The sequence below is a fragment of the Pelobates fuscus genome, chromosome 6 (genome assembly GCF_036172605.1).
Source record: "Pelobates fuscus isolate aPelFus1 chromosome 6, aPelFus1.pri, whole genome shotgun sequence".
NCBI lineage: Eukaryota > Metazoa > Chordata > Amphibia > Anura > Pelobatidae > Pelobates > Pelobates fuscus.
The window spans coordinates 303,257,653-303,269,047 of NC_086322.1; the positions used below are offsets into that span (position 1 = coordinate 303,257,653).

The 11,395-nt window shown below is 39.0% G+C and overlaps 1 protein-coding gene across 1 annotated transcript; it reads left to right on the plus strand.

Annotated features, from left to right (window-relative positions):
- Positions 1-7,202: 7,202 nt before the first annotated feature.
- On the plus strand, positions 7,203-10,539 carry SNAI1 (snail family transcriptional repressor 1). Its single transcript, XM_063425675.1, has 3 exons — positions 7,203-7,339; positions 7,763-8,287; positions 9,432-10,539. The coding sequence occupies exons 1-3, from the start codon at positions 7,261-7,263 to the stop codon at positions 9,611-9,613; spliced, it is 786 nt and encodes a 261-aa protein (XP_063281745.1). The 5' UTR covers positions 7,203-7,260; the 3' UTR covers positions 9,614-10,539.
- Positions 10,540-11,395: the final 856 nt, after the last annotated feature.

An 11,395-nucleotide genomic window follows, 5' to 3' on the forward strand; every position in this document is an offset into this window, starting at 1 on the left:
GGATAAGGGTAGTGTTGTAGCATTGGGATAGTGTGTAAGGGATAAGGGTAGAGTTAGGGTAGTGTGTAGGGGATAAGGATAGAGTTGGGGTTACAGTGTAGGGGATAAGGGTAGTGTTGTAGCGTTGGGATAGTGTGTAGGGGATAAGGGTAGAGTGGTGGAGTTGGGGGTAGTGTGTAGGGAATACGGGTAGTGTAGCGTTGGGGGTAGTGTGTAGGGGATAAGGGTACTGTTGTAGCATTGGGGTAGTGTGTAGGGGATAAGGGTAGAGTTAGGGTTACAGTGTAGGGGATAAGGGTAGTGTTGTAGCGTTGGGATAGTGTGTAGGGGATAAGGGTAGAGTGGTGGAGTTGGGGGTAGTGTGTAGGGAATACGGGTAGTGTAGCGTTGGGGGTAGTGTGTAGGGGATAAGGGTACTGTTGTAGCATTGGGGTAGTGTGTAGGGGATAAGGGTAGAGTTAGGGTTACAGTGTAGGGGATAAGGGTAGAGTTGGGGTTACGGTGTAGGGGATATGGGTAGAGTTGGGGGTAGTGTGTAGGGGATATGGGTAGAGTTGGGGTAGTGTGTAGGGGATATGGGTAGAGTGGTAGAATTGGGGGTAGTGTGTAGGGGATATGGGTAGAGTTGGGGGTAGTGTGTAGGGGATATGGGTAGAGTTGGGGGTAGTGTGTAGGGGATATGGGTAGAGTTGGGGGTAGTGTGTAGGGGATATGGGTAGAGTTGGGGGTAGTGTGTAGGGGATATGGGCAGGTGTATGCTGCCCATTGCTTATTTGGCGTTAGTCATCGACAGGAGCTATTTCAACGCTGCCATTAATTCTGCTTTAGATTAACCTAAATTAAAGTAACAGCAGCTGAGGAGCGTAACTCCCACTAATCACAAACAGACCAGGTAATATATTTAAGACCCCAGAGCTGCATGGAGTTGAATCCTACATTACTCAGTATTGCACATTTAAAAACATCAGATGTTCTAGGTATTTTACATTGGTTAATTGGACATGTGTAGTACATCTAGTCTGCCACTAGGAGGAGACACAATAAATGCTCTTCTGATAACAGGAAAGTCATCCTAATTAAAAGGAGCAGACACTTATTCCAAAGACAACATTAGCAACACATTTGCTCCCCATAGAGTGCCTATTGTTGGTGTGTCCTCCTCTGCAATGTTAGTTCTAGACGGTGTGCATAGTGACCGCCCTACCCCTTGCTAGCAGTGTGTGGATCTCCATTCAAGGCTACACTTGACAAAGGAATGAATTGAAACAATGACAGGAGTGTGAGCATTCATCCACCCGTTCAATGTTTACAGGACGTGCTCCATGTAGCAGTCAGGTACCTGAACCTGTGATATCTCTGCATCCTGTGACACCAGCTCCAATCAATGAAACCTTTGATGTACAGTGCGGTACAAGCACGACTGCTGTCACATCCTCAACACTTTCATTTGATTGTATCCTTCCCTAGCAACGCTTCTTCTAAATGCCATTGGTGGGGCATTACAATGACAAACACCAAGAATTTATTTACTAAACTGTGAGTTTTAGTAAATTTGAGCTGGGCTGTAGGTGTTCAGGAAGTACTTCTTCCATGCGGATCCATCGTCCAGGAAATTGTTAACCCACCCATAACTAATCAATAATCGATTAATGGTGATTGAGCACCCAGCGATAGGACGGAGATGGGCACGGCTCCCCTTATCTGCTCTCATTATCAAGGCCCAGGGCTCATTACAGTAAACGTCTGGTCTGAGTCCCTGCTCTGCTCCGTGTAACGGAAGATGCTTAAATATTCTTATTTGTAAGGCGCCAACATATTCAGCAGCGTTGTACTAAACAATACTTCTGTCTTTAGATTGTAAGCCCATTGTACAGCGCTACGGAATCTGATGGCGCTATATAAATAATATAATAATAATGAGCTCTTCGCCTACTGTTCCCATGTGCCATACGTGTTTTGTTCGAATTAAATGTTTCTCTTATTTACCTGTTGTTCACAGCAGAATATGTTGGCGCTATATCAATAATTCTAAATGCAAGTTTTTTTCAAGGTTTAACTAATCTTTGAGATGAAATGACAAGAAAAACGACACCTTTTTGGCCAACAGATCTTTCCCAAATCCCGTGTTTTGTCGATTCTCCATTTTTGGCGTATAAACATTGCACACGTCATATCTCCATTCCAATGGGTGGTACATGAAATGGGCGTCCGTATGAAGAATTCATATGCTACATCAAAGAAATCAATATTCTATCAATCAAATATTAGGAACTAGCTTGGTTACTTCATTTCCTTCCATATTACGCTATGTGCGCTGTCTGAACATGAAGTGATTTGTGTCCTGGAAATCGTGTAAAATGTAGAAACCGTAGCTTTGTGTGAGAAGAATGTGTTACCTTTAGACCTTGCGATCTCCCACGATTCCAGCCACAACACTTTCAGGCACTATCAGCAGTCGTGCTCTCCTCATCTCTCAGCACTATTTACTAACGTGAGAGTTCGAAGTGATTTCAAAATATAAAATCTGAATTATTGAATGGAAACCACGGCTGATTTAGAGAATTTTCACGATTCTTTTGACCTTAAATTTGAAATTCACGTTCAATTCTCACTTTAGAAAATAATCTTGTAAAATCTGGTGAATTGTAGTAGATTAAAATCCAAATTGCTAAATTCAGTAAAAAAAAAAAAAAAATTAAATCCAAGTTGCAAAATAACCAAATTGCTGAGTTTTTCCTATTTTTTTAAATTCGTGTTTCAATTCATTATAATTTTCTGTGTAGTTAAAAAAAAGAAAACACGCACAAAAATAACCCTTTGCGTTTAAAGGAATATTGTTTGGGGGATAAATATGTACAGCGCTACGGAACTTGCTGGCGCTACTCAAATAATAAAATATCCTGTTCTGGGTCGTTGTGAATGCAAGCTACAAGTTATATTCTCTCCTTCAAAGTCCTCATTGCTTAGAAAACTACTCAACAAATCAGCCTTCAATCTGCAAACTCACATCATCTAATTAAATCTAATTATGTATTTTTTTTAATCTTGAAAACATTCTCTTAATTTAGCAATCACATTTAGCATCAAAATTATCCTCGTTTAATATCGGTAAATCACAGTTTATTATTACATTTTAACTGGGATTTCTATAGTGCAAACATATGCCGCAGCGCATCACAATTCATAATGTATGCAAATATTGAATATGCATCTAAGTTCTACTAAGGAAATATATTCTGTTTGTAACAATGCGATATGTAAATGACCAATATAAACTAAATTCAGTTTGCATTCATTAAGTCTTTTACCGTTTGCTTCACATTTAATTAACCAACTGACTCAATTATCATACAATGCAGGGTGCTCACTCTGTGCAAAGTATTTTACTTCCATTTTGTTGCCATTAGAGGGCGCACTTTAGCCTTCAATCTGCAAACTCACATCCTCTTGCAGGAAAATAGATATCTTCTGCCAAACATCCAAGTGAATGAAAGTTTTTAGACTTTAGGATAAGACTTAAAGACAAATTAAATTAAGTTCCTGTTCTGTGTTACAAAAATACATTTTAATTGGCTCATCAGAATGCGTGCGTTCATAATGTCCTGTGTTATTTATTTTCCTTGGATAAAGTTTCAGACACGAAAATATTATATTTGCATTTCTGACACACACACGTCTTGTTCCATTGTGTTTCTCTGTTAAATCTAATTATGTATTTTTTTTATCTTGAAAACATTTTCATAATTTAGCAAAATTGCATATTTCATTTAAAAAAAAAAAATGTTTTTATAAAAGAAAAATTCAAGTTGCAAACCTCACATTTAGCATCAAAATTATCCTCGTTTAACCCCTTAATGACACAACTTCTGGAATAAAAGGGAATCATGACGGAATATATCCGTCGTCTGTCCTTAAGGGGTTAATATCGGTAAATCACAAGATTTATCACCGACATAAATGTAGTAAGAATTATTTTTAAAATAACTTTAAGCCTTCACAGCCATCGTACTCTACATCAATTTAAGTTTAAATAAATAAATACAATTTTATATCTATATATATATATATATCCTAAAATCTTGATCTTGGAACGCTTTATAATGTAAGAGAAGAAAAGTGCTTTTAAAACAGACTGTTCTTTTCTGCCTGGGGCCAAAGGTCGTTGCTGTAACGTTGAACGGCCTCCTATAGTCTTGTTGATGTAAGACAATCCTTTGGCCCTTTCTCGTCTTAAGGGAAATGTTTGACTGATATATGTAAATTTTTCTCTAACCTGACAGTAGAGAAGGACCGATAAAGGATTAGCAAATTTGGGGCCAATACAGCCTTATTGCACAATCTGCCTATTCCTAAATAAATGATTTCCGTCCCCTAGTCAATTCTCCCCAATCCCCAGTTTACCTCATGCATCCCATAATTTTCTGGATATGGTATAAAAATGTAATTAAAGTGGGAATTTTGGGCAATTCAAAGTAAATTTTACATTTTAGACCATAATAAGCCAAAGTGAAGGCTTAGTTAACTTGGTGGGTTCATCCAATTCAGATATTTTTACATTAAATATAAAATTGAATCCCAGACAATTGTCACTTTAATAAATGGCTTTGCATGTTTAACCAGGCCCACTGATATCAGGGCTCCAGTCCAATCCTGAGGCCCATAGGATGCATGTTTTCGGTATCTAATTAACAGGTGTGGTCACTTTAAACAGGCCATTTCCATACTTTAATTGGAGTGGGGCCTGGGGGAAGCAATATTTCAATGCATTCTGCACTTCCTGTTGAGTCACACTCAGACCTCACTCACCATGTGCTCAGCATTCCTGTGTCCCCCAGCTTCCAAATGTGTCATTTTACATTATATGTGTGTATATTTGTGACAGTTGCCAAATGATCCATCATATCGCATTGCTAAGTGTGATCTCCCTAATTTGCCTTTAGCTCAGTGCAGTCACACATTGCATTACTGCGCCACTGAATAGGAGGCCGTGTCCCTTGTACAGGGGTTTCCTGATGGGAGTTGATGAGTTGTCCATATTTAGGATCCTTTGCCGGTCACCCAAATTTTCCATCACTAAAGTATAAAGCCATAAAAATGTGCAGACATTCCTGTGCAGTGATTGTTCTTTTGACATAACCTCAGGGCACAAAATTACTTTTATCTCCACTCCCAATGATAAGCGCATTGTGTACCTTGCAGGTGATTAACACCTGTATTAACCCTTGCCAGGACTGTCCCCACGCCCGATCTTGCTGAACGTGTTTACATTGTTTTTGTGAATGGCTTATTGACTCCAATCACAGTCTTCCTGTAATGTTTCACAATCCCTCGCTCATGCACCAAAAATGCCTGGCCTTGGGCACACTGTCTGTTTTGGCGTACATTACCCATAACCCGTAGCCAATGGCTAGCCTAATGCATACTGTTATGAATTAGTGTATTGGGATTTTTAAAGATGTATTCACTAAACACTGAATAGCAGCGATTTGAAAAGAGAATTGAAACATGAAGGACCATGAAACGTGTTGTGTCCTTCATTATTGTAGTACTGCGCTTGAGTATACGTTGGTGCTATATCAATTATAATGATGCATATTAGGGTTGGGACCTTTTTCAAGAAAAGTGAAAAGACTGAAATAGCCAAGATGTGAATAGAGAACGTTTTAGAAAAGTTATTATTGCCCAAATGTTGCAATATTTTTTTTTAATTCACTTTAATTCACTGTTAATTAAATAACCCACTTGTGGGCGCACACAGTCGTACAGATGAAACAGGCGGATTCTCACCCTCCCACGGTTAAGATGAGAGGACTTTGCAAGTTGAAAGGGGTCCGCTGGAGCCAGCGTTCTGCTGTGATTGTCACCTGTTCTCTCTGCTGGTGTCAGTGGAATGTGCCGACAGGTGCTATCTGTTTGTCACGTGGGGCTTACCAAAAACAATCAAAGTTCGCAAAAAAAAAACTAAATACAGAATGATTTATTCACTAAACTGTAAATCGGGGCCCAAATAGCCAAGCTCGGACTATAGCCTCGCAGGAGAATTGCTCCAAATCCGATCTTGTAGCCAAAATTTGCCCAGTTCAGTTTTCAATTCACTGCAATTCGGGTTTACTGAATAAACTTCAGAGAAATTCCTTCAAACCAGAGCTTATATAAACAGAGTGTGAGTCAACAGCCATTGATGTCTACAGTCTGATTAAACCACTTCAAATCATTGGGAAAATCTTCTACAGAAAGTGCAGTATTTGCATTTAACCTAATATCCCCCAACCCAGTGACAATTACTCTATTGTAAGAATTATATTTAAAAAAAACACACAAAGGTGAAATGGAAGCTGGGGACACACTGCATCCCCTGGATTGCAGCAGTTTTACAGAGCTGGGAGCTGTTTACCTGACATATAGACATTAACATACAGTTTGTGTGTAGCTGTTCTTATCTATTCACTGACACAGTGTGGGCTTTCTTTTTGTGTTTTATCTTCCTCTTAAGAACACAGCATGGTGGGCCTGAATTAAGAATCCCCTCTAAACAAATAACATTTCTCTGTAATTTGGACATAATCACCTATTAACCAGAAGAATTCTGAAAAATACCCTGATTAAAATGATTGATTTAAGAAGTGAAAATAGGCTTTTTTTTTTTTTTTTTTTTGGGGGGGGGGGGGGGGGGTGGAGGGGCACAATAAATAAATAACGATCCCCAAAATCTGAAACAATAATAAGTAGGAGAATTTAGAAAGGGGGGGGGGGATAAACATGTAAACATAAATAAATAAATGACTATTTAATATTTTTGTAGTTTGAGGCAATGTGTTTTGTTACATTGTATCAATACTTGTGCTATTAAATCTGCTAGCCTGCTCTGTTCTAACACTGTTAATAATTGGTAGGACAGCAAGGAAGTTTTAACACCCACACAATGGCTATTTTAGTGCAGGTATGGTGAGTGCAATGGCTGTGGGGGTTATTCTCTTTGCACAGAGTTTGCCTTGAGATGCACTCCATTAATACATTGGTGGAGAGACCTCCCCCCCATCCCAAAAAATCCAATGCTTCAGGCACCTGCTGGACACACAAGGCTGTCACCCCCTCCCTTTGGCTGTGATTGGCTGGGAGCTGACAATGTGAATTTGCATGATCACACCCCAGCCTCCAGGCTGCATATTAGCCAGGAGTTTGCATGCTGCACAGTAAGTCATTCCCTTTAAACCACATGTGAGTCTGTCTCTCTGCTCCTGGACTGAGAGAGCTCCTAAGATGCCACGATCATTCCTAGTCAAGAAACACTTCTCTGCCAATAAAAAGCCCAATTACAGTGAGCTGGAGAGCCAGAGAGGTAAGGCACCCCCTAAATATCCTGCATCTCATTGCAGCCAGGCTGAACAGATTTGGGAAATCTAGAGAGTGGAATGAGTTATTCTGGAAGTTATCTTTTAACATCCATTTATAGACAGATTACTGTGTAAAGATTTATTTTGTGTATTTTTAATGCATTGTTGTATAGATAGTGAATGGATGTAACTAGTATCTAGTGTGTGCGTGTATATTTTTATTTACTTTATTCCTGTGTGTCTGTGAGTGATGTATAAGGTGTATATAAATATTGTTTATTTGGGGATATACATTCTCTGTATGAATCCATATTTAGTTTTGTTGTGTGTATGTGTGTGTGTGTGTGTGTGTGTGTGTGTATTGATGAATGGAATGTTGGGACCCATTCATTGCACAGACATGTGATATATTCTCCCCTCTCTTGCAGTGTACATCGCTCCGTACCTATATGATAAGTATTCCTCCATTCCGTTGATACCGCAGCCTGAGATTTTGAGCACCACGGCCTATTACCCACCTGTAGTTTGGGACACTGGTTTAATTACGACGATTTTCACGGCCGAGCCCGACTTTCAGAGCTCTCCCACGTCTCCTGCCATTGAGGGATCCAAACCGTTAGACCTCAGTTCCTTCTCCAGTGAGGACGACGAGAGCGGAAAGACCTCGGACCCCCCCAGCCCTGCTTCCTCCGCAACAGAAGCTGAAAAGTTTCACTGCGGTCAGTGTAACAAGTCGTACTCCACCTTCGCCGGACTGTCCAAACACAAGCAGCTCCACTGTGACTCTCAGAATAGAAAGTCTTTTAGCTGCAAGTACTGTGAAAAGGAATATGTTAGTCTTGGGGCTCTAAAGATGCACATCAGGAGCCACACACTACCCTGTGTCTGCAAGATCTGCGGCAAAGCCTTTTCCAGACCGTGGTTACTGCAAGGACATATCAGAACTCATACCGGTATGTATACACCTTGTCTTTATACATTGTATCCGTACTCTACGGGTCTTGGCATTCAACATGTTAACTTTCCTGGTGTACAGATCCTTAAATTCTATTTGTCATTTTTACTTTTTCACTTTTATTTGTGTTTTATTTTTTGGGTGGAAAACATTTTGCATGCAAAGAAAAAAAAATAAATATTTTCATTATTATTATTTTTTATACGATATATTTGATTGCATTTTTAAGCAGAGATGCATTGTATGTTGCATTTTTGTATAGACTGAACAAGGCTTGCGCCCATCAAGTCCAACCTTCAGTGTATACATAGCTTGCCCAGGGTGGCTTTCTAAATGTACCTTGTGGTTTCCCATTGTGGGATGTGTGCTCATATCTAGTTATAATCTTCAAGGGGAAAAAAATCCGTTTTGAAGATGAATTGAATAGTACAAAAGCTAGTGTACATAGTGATTATTTCAGCGCCATTGGGTTCTTTTGATGTCGGGCCTGGGACGGGCCCCTAGTGATGGGTGGGCACTATAATTTGTGCTATGCACCTGTTGCAATGCACGCCACGCTTTGCCAGTACTCCCAGCTGCCAGTCCCCTTACCAGCCCTCAAAGGCTCTCGCTTACAATCCACCTCTTATTCATGTCGCTGGGATCATTTCTTCATTTTCTTTTCTTTTTGTTGTTGGGTAACTGATTTCACGCCCTGTTCAAGGGACGGCTAAAAATGTAAAGCGTTAGATCAATTGCATAAATAGTTCAGAGAATTTGTGCTCTTTTGTCATTGTTGGTCTAGATAAAATAAAATGTGTATAACTTTAACAGATGCAAATTTAATGAAGTGTTTTTAACTGCCCCTTGTTAATTAGCGTTACTGTGTGACCAGTTCCTTTGTTTACTCAACAACTTATTTTCTGAGCTGCTGAGTTAATAATGGTAAATATTGACTTGTGAAGGAGCTTTCTCTTTAAATTAACTAAGCATCTTGGGAAATATAGCTCAGGTAGATCTTACATGCCCTGCGCTTGGCCAGTTCACCAATATAGTGTTGGGTCTGCTTGTGGTGTGTTCTTTAACTTTCTTCTCTGCAACACCTTGTCCTCTGATCAATGTCACTAAACATATTTTTTGCTTTTTTTTTTGTCTTCCTCTAGGTGAAAAACCTTTCTCCTGTACACACTGCAACAGAGCCTTCGCTGACCGGTCAAACCTCCGAGCGCATCTTCAGACCCACTCAGATGTTAAGAAGTACCAGTGCAAGACTTGCTCCAGAACTTTTTCTAGAATGTCTTTGCTCCACAAACATGAAGAGACAGGCTGTTCTGGGGGTCACTAAGAACTTTTTGCATGTTGGACTGAAACAGACTCTATACTCCTCCTTCGGGGGGGAGTACATTTAATTATTTTTGCTATATTTGTTTAGCAATCTGACAATCTCTCGTTCTGGAATCCTCTTCCTGATTCACACTTAATCTTCTCAATAGACTGTACATTTGGAATCGAGTGCCTTATTACCAAATCCCAGAGATGCGTTACATTTTTACCATGTGCACAATCAGCATTCTTCAATTCTCTTTTTTTATATAAATATATATATATTATTTTTTTGTTAAAAAAAACAAACAAACAAAACCAAATAGTTTCATTACGTTTTCAATACTTGTTAAAGCTCTAAAAAATATCTTGTGGGTTTCAAACCTTTTTTTAAAATGGATAAGAAGATAAAATTGTTGATTATATCCCGATCTGTTGAGTGTGCTGGAAATAGCCCAAACGATATAAATTTATGAAGGAAAGAATTGTTAGATGTTTTTTTTATTGTAATATTGTGACTGTAAATATGCAAACAACAGAGGAACTATGCAATAATATATCACGGCTAGCGGCAGGTGCTTGATCACAGTACAATGACAATTTGCAACGCCTGCACAGTTAACGTAGATTATGAAAGGTATTGGATACATTTTTCTTTTTTCTCTCCAAACATCTATTCTGTTTACAGAGCGGCTATACGCTCAGACACCTGTTTAATATAGCTCTTAACAACTTCCTTTGTAGAAAACCCGTATTAATAGTCAGACAGTTGTCAGCTTATATACAAAGACTAACTGTGGAACACCAGCGCAGGCAGGTGGGAATCTAAAATTCGCATTGACAGGTGTCTGATGAATGCCTCTTTTATTCTTAAAATAGTCTCTGCATAATCCTTAAGACAAATGTTTACATTTCAAAGGTACACTGGTATTTATATATATATATATATATATTTTTATTATTTTTTTTTTCTATTTGCCACATTTTGTACTGATGAAACTTTTTTTATCGTTCTACACAATTTATTGATATTCAATAAAAATGTAATTTATAAAAAAAAAAAACCCCTCAATTCTTATTTTTCTGTTCATTCCTAATTTGATGTCAACGTCAGACTTGGCAAGCAAGTCACAGACTCTTACTCTGTGTCTGTTTTTTTGGGGATTTTTTTTTAAATTATCATCACTCAATTTTTGAATATTACTATAAATTGCACAGGTGAAAAGTGATAGGTGTCTGTATAAACTGCAACCGAGCAACTATTTAGTACAATAACTTACTAGAAGGAATTAGCAGGTTTATGTTTTTTTTCTCGCCATACCAAAACTTAAAGCCCTTAAGGGTAAAGGCCATTTTATCATCTTACAAATCTGGTATTTAAAGACCCCACTCCCTCCTAAACCGTTCTGTGAATCTGTTGAGCGCACAGCTTATAGAACAGTGCATTCCTTGCTCACAGAATGTCTTGTTATAGAGAATGGTCCTTCTAAAGAACGAGGCACATCACGTGGTCCCAAAACCCTCACGTCACCTATTGAACAAGGTGCTAGGGGGTTTAATACCTTAACTTAGGTTTTATTTCATTTACTTTTCTACTTCCAATTCCAGTTTCTTAAGACAGGGGGAGTAAGAGAGCAAGGCAAATGGGTGCTATCTCTCACACAAACACTTGTTAGGTCTGACAAGCAAGGGGGGGATGGGGGATATACTGACAAATCCTGTACTGAAAGGGTTCAGGGTTTGAAAGCCTGGACTCATTGTTTTAGTTTGGATTGAAGTGGATGAATTGCTTCATCGGTAACCA